Raw genomic sequence first — 19310 nt, 5'->3', positions numbered from 1 at the left:
GGAAATATTTCTCAGCCTTTTTAGTACAACTTCTGATTATTTTTATTGTTTCATTTCTGTTGATCAATCATCAGATCTTGGACAATTCTAGAGAACGACAAGAATAGTTAAACTGTCTGATTTATTCTTCAAAGCTAATTTATATTTGCTAGATAAAATGAATTGTAATAGCATAAGATTAAGTTCTTGCACAAGAAATCAGAAATTACATCTGACAATGTCAACAGATGACAGTTCAGATACAAGTTCAGATACAAATTTCTGTATCTTCTTCAATTTCAAGATAAGACTTTTAGTTTAATTGTAGAAAATCATTTAATAAAAGTGTTATGAACTTGCTATTTCTGTATTGGCCCTGTTCAGTGGCGGATCCAGAAATTTGCATAAGTAGGGGCCCACTGACTTCCTAAGAGGGGGGCCGCTCCAGTCATGCTTCAGTGATTCCCTATATAATCACAAAAAGGCCCCCTGAAAAACCATCTAAATCCGCCTCTGCTGTTATATATTCTCGATCAGCTGTATTAGCCCTCAACTCTTTTGAGTCTATGGTCCAATACAGCTAACCTTGAATCTATAACAGGGCCACTCATATACAGAAACAGCCAGTTAATAACACTTTTCTATATACCAGTACAAATTATGTATAAACCTGTATTAAAGACAATTCATCAGACTCATGATCACTCATTAAAAATTGTTATAAATGGTCAATTGAAATTTATCATAAAGTCATTGTGTTTGGTTAATACTTAGTTTAATATTACAGTGACTTGACTGTTAGTGTTGACCAGTTGAACAGTTTGGTTTTATAAAACAAATTGTAAATTGGTCAGAATTTTTAATAAGTTGCAATAGTTGGAGAGCAACACTAACCGTCAAGTTTAGTCTTAGATGCATGATTTTTTATTAGTTGTTAGTGGCTTTGAACTAGCTGTCAGATAACTGTGAGTACTCTCAGATCTGTTCCTAGTGTCTTTTTGTGTCGGGATGTATAAGTACCCGGCCACGTCCACTTGTATTTTTGTCTAGCTGATGAGTTAAGCCTTTTTCAACTGCTTTTTATAGCTCGTTCTCATGTTGTACTGTTATACCACTGTCCCAGGTTAGGGGGAGGGTTGGGATCCCGCCAACATGTTTAACCCCGCCACGCTATTTCCATGTATGTGCCTGTCCCAAGTCAGGAGCCTGTAAATTCAGTGGTTGTCGTTTGTTTATGTGTTACATATTTGTTTTTCGTTCATTTTTTTTACATAAATAAGGCTGTTAGTTTTCTCGTTTGAATTGTTTTACATTGTCTTATCGGGCCTTTTATAGCTGACTATGCAGTATGGGCTTTGCTCATTGTTGAAGGCCATACCGTGACCTATAGTTGTTAATGTCTGTCATTTTGGTCTTTTGTGGATAGTTGTCTCATTGGCAATCATACCACATCTTCTTTTTTATAAGTCACAGTAAAAGGAATAAAAATGAAATGAATATAGATATGAAAATATATCAAAATATATGTATTTTGTTTTATTTGCAGACAGAAAAGCAATGCAGTCTAAAATTGGCAGTGTATGTGTTTTGTATAACAGTTGGAAGTTCTTTTTTGTATGGATTTAACCTCTCTATTGTGAATTTGCCAGCTCAGGTAGAGTATGATTTGATCTTGGCTTCTTATTAGATCTAGAGTTATAATGTCTTTAAAATGACTATTGACTAATTTCACTTCTTTTTTTTTTACCTTTGCCTGATATCTTGAAAATTTTGATAGATATATAGATAGAAACTTTAATTAACAAAATGAAATTGATCAGCAAGATAATATTGTTGAAAAGTTCACAAGGCTGAAATCATCTGATCACTCCTTATTGGAGTTATTGCTCTTTAAAGAATTTTCGGTGTTTTTATCTTATATCTTCAAAACTAGAACAAATAGACAAAAATCAAACAAGTAATATTTAGACTGGTGCAGCCAAATATTTCATTAGTCATATTTAAGTTATCTTTAATGCATTTGAAAGATCTTTTAAAAAGAAAAAAACTACATTTTATTTCATGGAGATTGGATGTATAGTTTTTGAGGAACGACATTTTGAATGTGTTGAATATGTTATATTTTTAGACTGTTTCTATGATTTATAACTTAAATATGTAGTAAGATGGCACCGAAAACAGTTAAAAAAGCAAAAATCAAATAATGAAAATAACAGAACTTTTTAATGCCTCAACCTTTTGATGTAAAATTTTAAATACATATAAAGAAATATATATAAGAACCTTATATGAGTATAAGAATTGAATTTTTTTTGTGTTGGAAATTGAAAAAAAATCCATAGTTACCATGGTAACGAAACAGAAAAAAATGAAAATAACTGCTTTGAAGGCTTTTTACTTGCAATAGTATCTACATAAATCAGCTTTTTTATAGGAATTGTTAGTTTATTGATAAAACAAGTTTAGGGGTTCAATTTCTGCTGTCGTTTTCTGATATTTGATTATAAAATTTTCAGTTACCATGGCAACAGAAAGCATTATTTTGTATTTTTGTGAAAATTTCTTCTGAAATGATAAAAATTCAAAATGTTGAAACTTTTCTGTAACTACAAAAGATGAGGTTTACTTTTATGACAATTTTCGAGTTAAAAATACTTACAAAATATAATAATATATGTATTTTTGTTTCCATAGCAACAGTATAAATTCTGAAATTGTAAAAAAAATAAAAAAAATATCAAGTTGTTACGACCAAATCTTCATACATCTTTAATGAATCTGAACAGCTTGAATTTAAGAAACACTGACTGAGTGACATTTATTGATACAATTATTGTAGTATTGAGTTTACTTATTGTTGAAGGCTGTATCAGTATGCGGATAAATCTCGGTCACTGACTCTGGTAGATGGTGGATGGTTGTCTCATTTGCTAATATATATCATCCTTAATTTTTTTTGGTTTATAATGACTTTTTGAGTTTTTCTTTTCATATAACATTGTTAAAGTATATTCTCAAAACACATGTAGTTGGTTAGTATATATTTGTTTTTGTGATTATGCATGTACTGTCAATTGTCCCCTTTTTTCAAATATTCTTTTCAATGCAAAACCTCCAAAAAAGATGCATATAAAAACAGAAAATTGAATTACCACATATTTATTAATAATTAATAATAAATAAGACCTGTGAGTAAAAAGAACTTCACAACACTATCAACAAAAAAACCTTTCACATTTAGTTAGAACTAGAGCAGTAATTTCTATATTTGGTAGTGATTGATTGCAAACATTTTTTTTCCAGCTTCCATGATCGAAGAGAAGAATCATTTGGTCCGATTTCATTATCAAAATAAAAATGAATAACAGTTTTGATATTTATAAGTAGTTTCCACTGCTGGTGGTGAACACCACTTAAATGTACATGTATTTGTATTAGATCGTTCCATAAAGTTTACAGTAGCAGTTTCTTCTGATAAAATTTCTTCAACCTGACCTATGTACCAATCTGAAAGACCTGCGACAGCAATCCACTGATTTACTTTAAAATCTTTGTAATTACTAATAAAAGTCATATTTGCATTGATTTTTACATCATGGCTTCTCTTATGTTTTTTAACAGCTGAAGTTACTTCCTTTTCATTTTCAAGCTTACGTTTCCTTGTTTTGTTGGAATTATGTAGACCATTTTTGCTTAAAACTGCGCTTTGTTTTTTTACAACCCTGACATTTTTATGCCCCACCTACGATAGTAGAGGGGCATTATGTTTTCTGGTCTGTGCCTCCGTTCGTCCGTCCGTCTGTGCGTCCGTTCGCCTCAGGTTAAAGTTTTTGGTCAAGGTAGTTTTTGAAGAAGTTGAAGTCTAATCAACTTGAAACTTAGTACACTTGTTCCCTATGATATGATCTTTCTAATTTTTATTCCAAATTAAAGTTTTGACCCCAATTTCACGGTCCACTGAACATAGAAAATGATAGTGCGAGTGGGGCATCCGTGTACTTGGGACACATTCTTGTTCAAATTGTCCTTTTCTGACTTTAATAATTCATTTCTTTCTGTTAATGGTCTTAAATGTTCTTCTTTCCTAGGGACATCTAAGTCAATTTCTACACCAACATGTATATTAGAAGAATGTTTTTGAATAATTTTGATAAGATTGTTTTTTAACATGTTCACACTTAATGCCTTTCCTTCAGATGAAAATTTGTAAAACACATTATTTGCTTTAAAACTTAAAACACATTTATAATACTTTAACTGAAATTTTAAAGCAACTAATTTCATATGAGGAGTTTTAAATTTTGATAGAAGTTTTTTTACATCCGCTTCAGTTTTGCATTGTCCATATCTTAATATGTTATCTATTATCTTTTGTTTCTCTGCAATTTTTTTCATTTTCTTTCTTTTGATTTCTCGGCTCTTATTTGTAACATTTCAATTCTTTTTTTTTTTTTTTTATATCTTTGGATCTTGGTCGCCACTTTTCTATAAATTTTGGCAACAATTTAGATACCTTTTGCATAATATCAGCCTCATTACATTGCGTGTCAAGCCAATCAGAAGTTTTATTATTAACATATAAAACCATTCCTTCAATGTGAGCTGTGGTTGCGTTAGGTTTGAATCTTTTAATTCTGTCTAACTGACCAAAATTTGATTCATTTGATTGGTTTGTTTTAGGAACAGATTGACTAATCAGCATCAAATCCTCATTGGGATCAGAATGCTTCCCTCCAGTTAAGTGATCGACTAACTGCTAACGCTTAAAATACTGGCCAATATAAGTTCTAAAGCCTGTGTTGTTAAAACATCCAATTCTTCATTATTTTCTTCCACAGCATGTAAACCAAAGAAACCAAACCAAATCTTTTTCAGGAGGGTAATTTTTAAACATTTGATAATGTTTATGAAACATCAGAGAAGAATCTTGTACTAAATTTGAAATATACTATCATGTAACTTTTGGTAATATTGTGACATGTCAGTTATAGATAAATCATTACAATAAAGAAGTTTCCATAGTGGACGATTGATATGGACATCAACTAAACCAAGAGCTCTAACACCAGTAAGGGCAATTTTGGATTCAATGTCAGCATTCACAGATAGTAACAGATTGTTACCTGTACCATACATTTCAATAAAATCTTGGATATGTGTCAAATGACCATATACTGCTCTTGCATTTTGAAATAAAATGTTAAACCTATTCCCTAAATATTGATCAGCATGACAAGATCTACAAATAAGACAGCATGGTGGAAATGGTCTCACAACTTCTTGTTGGAGTTATTGCCCTTAAAGATTTTTTACCAATTTTTTTAGTGAGATTTACTAAATATCTTAAAAAGTGAAATAGGTAGATAGAAACTGAAAAAGAAAAAAAAAGATGAGCAGGATATAATATCTGCAAACATTTGTCAAAATAATTTTCAATACTTCATGTTAAAATGCCAGATTTTGATTGGCTAATATGAGGGAGATAATTAACTCTATCCCATGGCTGAGCGAGACATTTTTGGAATGTCACACTCTCGTGCAGACCAATAAAAATTTATAATTCAAAGGACAATGAATTGAATTGTTAATTCTTGCTGTTAAGGAAGCTGGCTTGTCACGTTTTAGATTTTTTGTCAGATTTTCAAAATCCTCTGGTTTTATCCATTTATCCATTTGAATGCCTTGAAAAAATTTGCCCGGTGACCCCCATTTTTCTTTTTGTAAATCTTTTACATGTATAATGATAAGCCATCTGTAAAAGTCTTACAAAATTTTAATTATTTTTTAATAGTTTTTGAGAACTTAAACTTGTCAATGATAAAGCTATGAAAGAGAGAGAAAAAAGAGGGACGAAAGATACCAAAGGGACAGTCAAACTCATAAATCTAAAACAAACTGACAACGCCATGGCTAAAAATGAAAAAGACAAACAAAGAACAGCACACACGACACAACATAGAAAACTAAAGAATAAACAACACGAAACCCCACCAAAAAACTAGGGGTGATCTCAGGTGCTTCGGAAGGGTAAGCAGATCCTGCTCCACATGCGGCACCCGTCGTGTTGCTTATGTGATAACAAATCCGGTAAATAGTCTAATTCGGTAGGTCACATTCAGGTAAGGGAAGGGGATTGTAGTTACGACGTTAGGAACATATCCGATATCATTTGTGATACGGTTATTCCATAACGGTCAACCAACTCGTGATGGCGTCCGTAAAATTTATGAAGGGATGATTTCAAATTCGCCATTTCGAACTCTTGCTTTAATAGCTTCCTTGTGAGCAGCAACCCTCTATCAAGAAAATCATGATAGGAAATGCAAGCACGGGAATATTTTCCTGCCAAAATTTCAATGGCTAATATCTCGAAAACAAGCACGATGACCTATATATTTTTTTTGCTCTTTTTAATCCTTTATTAATCCCCTATCAATATAAACTAGTGTTTTGAAAAGTTAATTACTTTGAAACTGAAAAGCGAACTCCCTTAATGATAATTGTTACCAATTAAATATTTTGCATTTTTGCCTAATATCTAGAAACTTTAAAACGTAAAATGACAAAAATACAGAACTCTGAGGAAATTCTAAATGGAAAGTCCCTGAGCAAATGGCAAAATCAAAAGCTCAAAAACATCAAACAAATGGATAACAACTGTCATATTCCTGACCTGGTACAGGTATTTTCTTGTTTAGAATATTGTTGATTAAATCTGGTTTATAGCTAGCTGAACATTAATAGATAGATAGACATTATGAATGTGCATTGCCAGAATCATCAGCCAACTTCTATAAGAGTGTTGCATTTAAATGAGGATTTTGACTATGTTTTTATACAACCGTAAACAATTTTTTGCTTTTCTGTAATGGTATGTCAGCATGGTCATCATCATTGTTATATGAAGACACATTTAGTTTCAGAACAAGAACTTAAGTTTAAATGAGTGGATATCTATGAAATTTTACTAGAAGGTTCAATATCACAAAAGGAAGGTTGGGATTGATTTCGGTGGTTACGGTACCAATAGTTACAGATTTAGGGGCCATAAAGGGACCAAAAACAATCATATTAAATTTGTAGTTTCAGAACAATTTCTTGTATGAAAGTGAATGGTCTCTTAAGGGGCAAAAAAGTGACGAAAAGCAAACATTTTTAACCGGATTTTTGTGACAAAAATGTCGGTTATTGATTTGGGGATGTACGGCGGTCGGGCGGGCGGTCGGTCAGGCGGTCGGTCGGTCGGTCGGGCGGGAATCAAATGTTGTCCGTGCATTAACTCATGAACCGTTCAACCAAAGCTTTTAAAATTTTAATATGTTGTTACTGACAACTAAATGAAGGTCAAGTTCAATAATGGCGATTTTGACTTTTACCGTTCAGGAGTTATGGTTCTTGAAAGATTGAAAAATTGAGTTTCCAGTCGTGTCCCTGCATTTACGCATGAACTGTTCTTCCTAAGCTTTCCAAATTTTAATATGTTGTTACTGATGACAAAATGGAGATCAAGTCCAATAATGGCGATTTTGACTTTTACCGTTCAGGAGTTATGGTTCTTGAAAGATTGAAAAATGGAGTTTCCAGTCGTGTCCGTGCATTTACGCATGAACTGTTCTACCTAAGCTTCCCAAATTTTAATATGTTGTTACTGATGACAAAATGGAGGTCAAGTTTAATAATGACGATTTTGACTTTTACCGTTCAGGAGTTATGGTTCTTGAAAGATTGAAAAATGGTGTTTCCAGTCGTGTTCGTGCATTTACGCATGAACTGTTTTACCAAAGCTTCCCAAATTTTAATATGTTGTTACTGATGACAAAATAGAGGTCAAGTTCAATAATGACGATTTTGACTTTTACCGTTCAGGAGTTATGGTTCTTGAAAGATTGAAAAATGGTGTTTCGAGTCGTGTCCGTGCATTTTCTCATGAACCATTCAACCAAAGCTTTTGAAATTTTTATATGTTGTTACTGATGGCAAATTAGAGGTCAAGTTCAATAATGACGATTTTGACTTCTACCGTTCAGGAGTTATGGTTCTTGAAAGATTGTGAAATGGCGTTTCCATTCACGTTGTTGCATTTACTCATGAACCATTCAATCTAAGCTTTTCAAATTTTAAGATGTTGATACTGATGACAAAATGGAGGTCAAATTTGATATTGAGGATTTTCACTTTCACCATTCATCAGTAATGGTTCTTGTGATATTGCCAGGACACAAATAAATATTAATAAATCCGGTTTGCTGTCGTTGTGACAGCCTCTTGTTCAGACAATAACTTGTGTTTTGGTATACTGGATCTCTCTAAATTTGTAGTACAAGGTTCCATGTAACAAAGTGAAGACTGGCATTGAGTTTGGGTGTAATTATTTCAAAAGGGATATAAAAAAGGTTGGAGGGGATTTATTTTCATAATGTTTTGGTTTTTTACAGAGTTATTTCTGATTATGTATAAATGCAACAAATACTGATATGGCAGGAGAAACACACCAACTAGGGTATATTATTTTAAATAATAGATTAACAGTATTGCACGATAACAAGAAATCTTCAATTTCACAGTATTGCGCAATAGCATGAAATCTTCAATTGCACAATGCAAGCTTAAGAAATCTTCAATTGCACAGTATTGCATGATAACAAGAAATCTTCAATTGCACAGTATTGCGCAATAGCATGGAATCTTCAATTGCACAGTATTGCACAATAGCAAGAAATCTTCAATTGCATAGTTTTGTGCAATAGCAAGAAATCTTCAATTGCATTATAATATTGTGCAATAGCATGAAATCTACAATTGCACAGTACTGCACAGTATTGTACAATAGCAAGAAATCTTCAATTGCACAGTATTGTACAATAGCAAGAAATCTTTAATTGCACAGTGTTGCGCTATGTTATGGATGTAATGCTATAATTTTTAGAAACAAGATGGTATTTCAATTTCCCCTGTTTACCAGGATGCTAAATGAAATATCTGGGGAGAACACTGAAGCAATATACTGTAATACAATGTATTAAAAAATAATTCTCTACTTTTGTTTTGACTTCACTGTCTTATAATTCTGTTTAATTGCAGATTTCTGGATTTGAGGAAGGTCCTTGGGCATGGGTAGTGTCATCATATGCCTGTGCAGGATTTGGTGGAAGTGCCTTGATGTCAATTATAATTTATTGCCTTAAAAAGAATAATTTGCAAGGCAGTTATATTTATAGGTAAATAACTTAATTATTCTGAGTACAAATGATAGGCTTAATTTATATAGATTCTATCACTGTATCAAGTGTGACACAATATTCCTCCATTTGTTGGTTCCCAAGGGTTACAATTATGATCAGCAATAATCAGCCAAGGGTATATCTTGTGATTAATTTTTCAATGCCTAGTTAATGGGACATTGTAAAAAAGCAAACTTGAACTTGTTTGGTACTGTACAACTAGAGTTGAATTCCTTTGTGTGTATGTCAGAATTGTAAAAAATGTGATTATATTGACTTAAACAAGGTATGTGAAAAAAACATACAATAAAATCTGAAGAGGAAACACACTGTATACTCTTTTGCAATGGCTTGTACTTTATAATCAGGTGCCAATATTTCTAGAATATCACCTTAAATAAAGGCAACAGTAGTATACCGCTGTTCAAAACTCATAAATCCATGGACAAAAAACAAAATCGGGGTAACAAACTAAAACCGAGGGAAACGCATTAAATATAAGAGAACAACGACATAACACTAAAATGTAACACACATAGACAAAATCCCACGAGAAGAACAAATATAACATATATATATAACATCAAAACCAAATACATGAATTTGGGATAGACAAGTACCGTGACACGTCTTATCGTAATGTGAATTTACACTAAAAAATAAGAGAAAACAAACGACACAACGTAATAATGTAATACACACAGAAACGAACTATAATATAACAATGGCCATATTCCTGACTTGGTACAGGGCATTTTTGAAGGAAAAAATGGTGGGTTGAACCTGGTTTTGTGGCATGCCAAACCTCGCACTTTTATGGCCATGTGAAATATAACATCAAAATGACAACACAGGACTACAATATAAATAAATTGGAGAACACAATTGACAAAGAATCACACGAACAACAGCCAACAAAAGGCAACAAGTTCAAAAGTTTAATACGCCAGAAGTGTATTTTGTCCACACAAGACTTACGTGTGACGCCCAGATACAAAAGTTTGAAAGCCGAAACGAGTACAAAGTTGAACAGCATCGAGGACCAAAAGATCAAAAAGGTTGTGCCAAAAACGGCAAGGGTTTTCTGTTACTTACCAGAAAATCCCTATAATTTAGAATAATTTATACTTTTGCAAACAGTAAATTTTATAAAATGAATATTCAAACCATTTGATGTACTTGAATGAAATGGCATTGCTGATACTTCAAATATCTTTTCATTTTTCATTTTAGGCACTTAACAAGGATAACATGTATAACAGCCTATATTATTGGAGTTGTGGCTTCTGTTTTAGCATTTTGTATAACTGAAGAACACAGATTTGAATGGATACTTGCACACAGATGTATTATGGGGTTTTCTAGTGGTGAGTTTAAAATTATTTTCACTGTACTTGTTGAGAAATTGTATATTATACATGTCATATTTATTTATGCAAACTGGGTTGCTAAACATAAATATAAATATACAACATGTACAACAGACTTATTATAAAGAAATGTGCCCAAAAAAAGAAGTTGAAGTCCAATCAACTTGAAACTTAGTACACATGTTCCCTATGACAACTGTCTAATAGCTGAAATCATCAGTGGACTAATCAAAGGAGTTATTGCTCTATATTGAGGATTTTTATCAATTTTTTGTGTGTTTTTTTGCCTATTATCTTGAAAGCTATTAATTATAGATTGATATCATTATATAATTAAGAGCAGAGACTCTATTCACAAAACTATAACCAAGTGGTCTAAGTAGTTACACTACTGTAATTACAAGTCAATCAACACTGCATGAGGTTGTGAGTTTGAACCCTGCTGGTCCACTAGAGTCCAATATTTAAAATTGACTAGGATAGTATGTTTTCCTATCAAAGGTCTGTGGTTTTCCCAGGGCACTCCAGCTTCCTCCACATTAAAAACTGGCCGCCACAAAATAGCTTAAAAGTGGTGTTAAAACACCATCAATTAATCAATCACAAAACTCTAGCAACAAAAAATTATCACAAGTAACCGTCTTTTGGGGTGTAAAGTGGGCATTTGTGTATAGTGCACACCCTTTATGGTCCAAAAAACGTGAGAAAAAAATTCATTGTTTGTATTTTACTCATAGACATTTTCCGAAAAGTTTCAGCTCCAAAATCAGCAAATAGGAAATTTTTTAAATGGACACTGATGTCAGAGAATTCCGTACTGAATACCTAATTAATATTAAATTACAAATATTCTGATAAAAAAACATGAAGAAAGAAATTTGGAAGGGGTATAGAAAAAATTGGCAAGTAACACACTGTCCACACTCGGGACTATATTCATGGACAACAAAAATCAAAGGACAATAACTGTACAAGGACCTACTAAAATGTTAACACAAGAAATTGTTTCTCTTATTGCTGTAAGATTTTTTGGTAAAATCAGGCAAAGATCTTCAAAGAAGCCAACATAGCTGAAGTTGTCAGTTGACTCCTTATTTACATTTTGACCTTTATCTCGAAAATGTAAAAGAAAGGTACACATTTTATATAACAAAAATGATCAGCGAAACATTTAACTTAATATGCAGAGATTGTTAGATTGGATTAATATTGGTGATTTTGTCCTTCACCCATTTACTTGTGTTTTGTATGAAAACTAAAGAAGATGAGTTGTTTATCTGACCTGATCATTATTGTTTATATCAGAAAATTAGATGAGAAATTAACAACAGAAAAAGGTAAACTTAATATTTTCTCAACCCTTTACTAAGATATTTGTTTAACATATTTTTAATATTATTTTTTAGGTATGAGCTTGAAAGCTGGACTCCAGTTTTTGAAGGAGATAGCACCAGACTCCATGAAAGATACTATCAGCAAATGGTATCAACTGTCAATTACATGTGGCATTTTCTTTGGAAATGTATTGAGTTCTGAAAACATTCTTGGTAAAAATATTTAAATAAAATTGATCAGTGACTTTTGGCACAAATCAATTGTTTACTTTCACTTACATCTACATAAATTCCTCTTAAAATAAAGAGCTTGTCTGTATATATACGTCTGTCCAACCATACATCATGCATGTCTGTATTTTTCTGAATTACATGAAAGTTGAAATGGCAAAACTACGTTGGATGTCAGTTTCATGCTTGACCTAGTCAGACAATGTCTTATAATTTCATATTTGTCAAGCAAATATGACCATTTTGAAAATGTAATAATTAAAATATTTAATTTGACCCGAAGGATCCATAAGTGGTCCATTGTAAGTTTATAGTGTATATAAGACAGATGAGTATTATATAGGTTCATTTAGGTATCTAGTTTAATGTAATGTGAGAGGACATGTACTACTGATTCATTTTTGTCATTAGACCATATATAGTTTTTGACTTCCTAATTACTTAATAGGATATAAAGTGGTTACTTTGTACAATCCTTTTATTACTTTATACATGTTATAAAACTTTTTTAATTTACAGGGTCCCCAGAAGATTGGAAAGTGCTTTTTGGACTAACGATTATACCAAGCATTGTTTCCATAGCAGCAATTATCTTTCATTGTATAACAGAAGAAAACTGTGATCCAGGTAAATTTGATGAATATCTACCCCCTAAAATCCATCTCATAGAGTCTGTTGATTTGTTTCCTAAACTTCTTTAAGAAATGTCAAATTAAACAACATATATTGTTCTAGTGATCAGGTTTTTATACGTCCATCAGAATTTTGACATATTATGGTATATAAATGTCTGGCGTACATCTGTCCTGTGTATTTCCATGTTGCATCGTAATTTGAGAACAACTTATCCTAGTTTCAGGAAACATAATATAGTTGTTTCCTATGATGGCCAAACGATCGATATACTTTTTGGTGAAAATAAGATTAAACTTTTCGAGTTACAGGACTTTGTAACTGAAACAGGGGTGTGTTTTTTCACATGTGTCGCTGTATCTCAAAAAAGATTTATGATTGCAATAAAATCTGTATAAACTGGCTGGCTACGGGACTATGAAAAAGGTCCGGTTTGGACAGTGAGCCAGTTTATTCAGGTTTCCGTTTTGACCAGAAGTAAATGACTTGTGATGTCCGATATATTGCATGTAAAAGTTCTGTCAGATTGTAAATTACAAAAAAATGTATAGACTGATAAATTAAAATACAAAGTGCAATAACATAAAAAATTTGTATGATCCTGGTTTTGAATCTTCATATTCATTGGCTGTAAAAATTTTAGAAACTGTTTGTTCCTAGAATTAAATTTTTTTTATATTTTAACCATGTTTTACATATCCTGGTATGTCAAGTAGACCTCGGTAGCATCAGTCTCCCACTTGTTAGCTCACCTGTCCCAAAGGGACAAGTGAGCTTATGCCATCACTTGGCGTCCGTCGTCGTCCGTCGTCTGTCGTCCGTCGTCTGTCGTCGTCTGTCGTCGTAAACTATTTCAAGAATCTTCTCCTCTGAAACTACTGGGCCAAATACTTTCAAACTTTAACTGAATGTTCCTTAGGGTATCTTATTTATAAATTGTATCCGAAGTTTTGATCTATCAACAAACATGGTCGCCATTGCTAAAAATAGAACATAGGGGTCAAATGCAGTTTTTGGCTTATAACTCAAAAACCAAAGCATTTAGAGCAAATCTGACATGGGTAATATTGTTTATCAGGTCAAGATCTATCTGCCCTGAAATTTTCAGATGAATCAGACAACCCGTTGTTGGGTTGCTGCCCCTGAATTGGTAATTTTAAGGAAATTTTGCTGTTTTTGGTTATTATCTTGAATATTATTATAGATAGAGATAAACTGTAAACAGGAATAATGTTCAGCAAAGTAAGATTTACAAATAAGTCAACATGACGGAAATGGTCAGTTGACCCCTTTAGGAGTTATTGCCCTTTATAGTCAATTTTTAACCATTTTTCGTAAATCTTAGTAATCTTTTACAAAAATCTTCTCCTCTGAAACTACTGGGCCAAATACTTCCAAACTTTAATTGAATGTTCCTTAGAGTATCTAGTTTGTAAATTGTATCCGAAGTTATGATCTATCAACAAACATGGTCGCCATTGCTAAAAATAGAACATAGGGGTCAAATGCAGTTTTTGGCTTATAACTCAAAAACCAAAGCATTTAGAGCAAATCTGACATGGGGTAATATTGTTTATCAGGTCACGATCTATCTGCCCTGAAATTTTCAGATGAATCAGACAACCTGTTGTTGGGTTGCTGCCCCTGAATTGGTAATTTTAAGGAAATTTTGCTGTTTTTGTTTATTATCTTGAATATTATTATAGATAGAGATAAACTGTAAACAGGAATAATGTTCAGCAAAGTAAGATTTACAAATAAGTCAACATGACGGAAATGGTCAGTTGACCCCTTTAGGAGTTATTGCCCTTTATAATCAATTTTTAACCATTTTTCGTAAATCTTAGTAATCTTTTACAAAAATCTTTTCCTCTGAAACTACTGGGCCAAATACTTCCAAACTTTAAGTGAATGTTCCTTAGGGTATCTAGTTTGTAAAATGTATCAGAAGTTGTGATCTATCTACAAACATGGTCGCCATTGCTAAAAATAGAACATAGGGGTCAAATGCAGTTTTTGGCTTATAACTCAAAAACCAAAGCATTTAGAGCAAATCTGACATGGGATAATATTGTTTATCAGGTCAAGATCTATCTGCCCTGAAATTTTCAGATGAATCAGACAACCCGTTGTTGGGTTACTGCCCCTGAATTGGTAATTTTAAAGAAATTTTGCTGTTTTTGGTTATTATCTTGAATATTATTATAGAGATAAACTGTAAACAGCAATAATGTTCAGCAAAGTAAGATTTACAAATAAGTCAACATGACGGAAATGGTCAGTTGACCCCTTTAGGAGTTATAGCCCTTTATAGTCAATTTTTAACCATTTTTCGTAAATCTTAGTAATCTTTTACAAAAATCTTCTCCTCTGAAACTACTGGGCCAAATACTTCCAAACTTTAACTGAATGTTCCTTAGGGTATCTAGTTTGTAAATTGTATCCGAAGTTATGATCTATCAACAAACATGGTCGCCATTGCTAAAAATAGAACATAGGGGTCAAATGCAGTTTTTGGCTTATAACTCAAAAACCAAAGCATTTAGAGCAAATCTGACGATGGGTAATATTGTTTATCAGGTCAAGATCTATCTGCCCTGAAATTTTCAGATGAATCAGACAACCTGTTGTTGGGTTGCTGCCCCTGAATTGATAATTTTAAGGAAATTTTGCTGTTTTTGTTTATTATCTTGAATATAATTATAGATAGAAATAAACTGTAAACAGCAATAATGTTCAGCAAAGTAAGATCTTCAATTAAGTCAATTTGACCAAAATTGTCAATTGACCCCTTAAGGAGTTATTGCCCTTTAAAGACTTTTTTCACAATTTGTTCATCATGTTGACTTACTTTAAAAAATCTTCTCCTTTGAAACTGCTGTATCAATTTCAGCCAAACTTAGGCTAAATGAGTTTCAGAGTATCTAGTATAAATTTTATATTTTATTTCCTTGTATGTCAAGAAACATAGCTCCTATGGCTAAAATAGAACATAGGAGAAAATGATTATTTTTTTTGGCTTTTGAAGAAAATAGGACGATCCAAAAAACATTTAAATAAATTGAAAAGCCAAAATAATCATTGATGAGAGATTTAACCAAAAGAATTAAGGTGAGCGATTCAGGCTCTTGAGAGCCTCTTGTTAATTTCACTTTCACTTTGTTTTTCATTTGCATCATAAAACTCATGTTGTTTGGATTGTAACATGAGAGTTTCATTTTACTTCCATGATCATTAATTTCCAACGTTGTCATGGCTGTTTTGAAAGCCAGAGTATTATCAAACAAAATTTCATCACGATTGAAACATTGTCTTACAGTGTACACTGCACATTGATTGTTGTCATCCGGGTGTTTTTCATTATCAGGGTCATTTGTTTAGAGGTTCATAACAGGGAACCCAAGATTTTGAAAACATGATGAAATTTCTTAATCAGCGATTTGAAAAAAAATATTCAAGTTACTTGACTTTATTCACTTCGTCCAATGGGGGACATAGGGCGACTACAGTTGCTTTCCATCTTTTCCTGTCCTTGGCTAGTTTCTTTGCTTCACCCCATGTTTTCCCAATTTTCTGAAGATCAGATGTTAAATCTCTGTGCCAGGTGGATTTTGGTCCCCCTCTTTTACGGTGGCCCTGGGGATTCCAATCTAGTGCCTGTCTTGTTACATTTGTGTTGCTTTTACGTGTGTCCAATCCATTTCCATCTTCGTGTTGTTATCGTTCTTTCTATTGGTTCTTGTCTTGTCCTTTTCAAACAATTCTTTGTTGCTGATTGTGTTTGGCCACTTGATTTCAATGATGTTTCTTAGGCACCTGTTCATGAAAACTTGTAATGTTTTTGTAGATGCAGCTGTCAGTCTCCAAGTTTCTGACCCATAAAGAAGAATAGATTTTACATTTGAGTTGAAGATCCTGATTTTGGTGTTCGTTCTGAGCCCTTTACTCCTCCAGACTGGTTTTTGGATAGCAAAGGCTTGTTGAGCTTTTCTTTTTCTTGATTGGATGTCTTCATCTGTCCCACCTGATGTACTGATTACACTTCCAAGATATGTAAATTCACGGACATCTTCAAGTTCAGCATCTCTCACTTTGGTTTTGTTAAGTTGGTTTGTGTTTACCCTCATGGATTTTGTCTTTTGTTTGCATTTATGTACAGTTCTACTTGTTTTGCAGTTGTTTCAAGGTTGGCTGCTTGCTTTTGTGAGTCTTCATGGCAATGGGAAACCTGGCAGATATCGTCTGCAAACGAAGTCCAGGTCTTCAAGGCATGACTGTAATGTCCATTCAATACCCAAAGGAGTATTGTATGATTTCCGACTCACCCAATCTATCACTACCAGAAAAAGGAGACGGGAAAGTAAACATCCTTGTCTGACACTGGTTGAAACAGGAAATGGATCTGTCAGAGTCTCTGCATGGCTCACTTGACATGTAAAACCGTCATAGAGCTGTTGGATGACAGATATAATTTTTTCGGGTATTCCATAATTGCTAATTAAGGATGTTGCATAGTACTTGAGGGTCTATACTATCAAAGGCCCTCTCGAAATCTACAAATGTTAAGTATAGGGATGTCTGCCATTCAATGGTTTGCTCGATGAGGATTCTTAATATGGCAATTTGGTCAATACATGATCTCTCTTGTCTGAAACCGGCCTGTTCGTCTCTTAGTAACTTATCAACTTCTCTCTTTAACCTCTGTAGGATGATGTGACATAAAACTTTGTTAGAAAGCAAAATAATTCCTCCAGTTGCTACTGATTGATTTGTGGCCTTTCTTTGGTACATTAATGAGGATTCCTTCACGCCAGTCATCAGGTATATGTTCGTCATTCCATATTTTGTTAAGTAGTTAGTGAAGTTTATCAATACAGATGTTATTCATTGCCTTTATAGCTTCAGGGGGTATGTTCCAGATCCCTCCTGCTTTCCCATTCTTTAGTTGTTTTATTGCAGCGTTGACCTCTGTTTTAGTTATATCTCCTGTCTTGATATTCAGGACCTGTCTCCCTTCCATGGTAGGTGGGTTTGTTGAACAGGGTCTGTTCAGCACTTCTTCAAAATGATCTTTCCATCTTTTTAATTGATCTTCAATTTTTGTTATCACATTGCCATTTTTATCTTTGACTGTAGCACTTGAGTTGGATCTTCTGCCACTTTGTTGTTTCGTTGTGTTGTAGAGAGATTTTATGTCTCCTTTGATAAACGCAATTTCTGCTTCTTGTGCTAGTTGTTCAACATAGTCTCTTTTATCTTGTTTACAGTTCTTCTTCACTTCTTTGTCTTTCTCTCTATAAAGATTTTTGTTTGTCTTTTTTGTTGTCTTGTGGTGGCATTTAAGACTTTTTCTTTGGCTTTTCTCCTTTCTTCAACCTTAACCCATGTATCATCTGACATCCAGTTTTTGCGTTTATACTGCATGTATCCTAATGTTTCCACGCATGATTCTAGAATTACATTTTTTGTCTGCTCCGATGTGTTGTTAATATCAATCTTCTCTATATCCAGGTCAATTATAGCTGAGAATCTATTTTGAAGAGATATTTGAAATTCTTCTCTTATGTTCCGTATTTTCAGCTTCCCAAAGTTAAACTTTCTTCTTTTGACAACTGATTTTTTTGGGCTAAAAGTTTCATCTTTATTGACCCTATAACTAAGTGATGGTCTGATGCTGTATCTGCTCCTATTTTTGTCCTTACATCTTGCAGTGAAGACCTCAATCTTTGAGAAATAGATATGTGGTCTATTTGGTTTTCTGCATTTCCTGCTGGTGACACCCAGGTTAACTTATGGCAGTTCTTGTGTTTGAAGATTGTTCCTCCTATGACAAGGTTGTTGGTGGCACAGAAGTCTGCAAACAGTTCACCATTTTCATTCATTTTTCCTATCCCATGAGGACCAATTTCTCTCTCCCATCCCTTTCTTTCTGATCCAACCTTAGCATTTAGGTCACCCATGAGTACCAATAGGTCTCTTTTTGGCACTTTTTCTATAGTTGTTTGTAATATATGCGTGGTAGAAGTCTTGAAAAAAATATTCAAGTTACAACATAAATTCAATCCGAGATATTTTCGGCTACCTTTTAGTTTAATTAGCACATTTATAGTGTTTTGATAAATAATACAGCTCACTACTGTACGATTTTGTAAGTTCACAGTTTAACACCTGGCAAATTGATTATCCTGAAAAGCCATATATTTTATAAACAAATATGTTTTGATTGCATACTGATCATTTGAAATTAATTATTCAAACCGGTTTTGACAGGCAATAATTGATTTAATTAAGAGTATTGGGACTGCATCATAAGGCCGGAATTCCACAAACGCAGGGTCCAGTTTACAAAGAGTATTTTAACAAAGACTTTATTTGGAAAAAAAACGGGACTTTAATTTTCGTCCCGAATGGACAGGAAACCGGTTTACTCAGGTTTGGCTGTATTGCCTAAAACTTTACACACTTCTTAGTTATATTTGTTTTAAGATTTGTAAACTTTTTGGTGATGATTCAAAATTTTATTTTAGAGTAATAAGTTTTTG

At 33.1% G+C, this 19310-nt stretch overlaps 1 protein-coding gene across 1 annotated transcript in view; it reads left to right on the top strand.

Moving 5' to 3' along the window:
• LOC143059094 (solute carrier family 2, facilitated glucose transporter member 5-like) overlaps window positions 1-19310 on the top strand; it is a 96811-nt gene that overhangs the window by 27612 nt on the left and 49889 nt on the right. The window contains exons 6-10 of the mRNA XM_076232581.1: window positions 1526-1633; window positions 9061-9197; window positions 10434-10567; window positions 11977-12117; window positions 12655-12762. Coding sequence (XP_076088696.1) covers window positions 1526-1633; window positions 9061-9197; window positions 10434-10567; window positions 11977-12117; window positions 12655-12762 — 628 coding nt within the window. The remainder of the gene's footprint in view (window positions 1-1525; window positions 1634-9060; window positions 9198-10433; window positions 10568-11976; window positions 12118-12654; window positions 12763-19310) is intronic.

The sequence above is a fragment of the Mytilus galloprovincialis genome, chromosome 14 (assembly GCF_965363235.1).
Source record: "Mytilus galloprovincialis chromosome 14, xbMytGall1.hap1.1, whole genome shotgun sequence".
Classification (NCBI taxonomy): domain Eukaryota; kingdom Metazoa; phylum Mollusca; class Bivalvia; order Mytilida; family Mytilidae; genus Mytilus; species Mytilus galloprovincialis.
The sequence above is the reverse complement of the archived record's forward strand: the minus strand, read 5'-3'. Positions and strand labels throughout refer to the sequence as shown.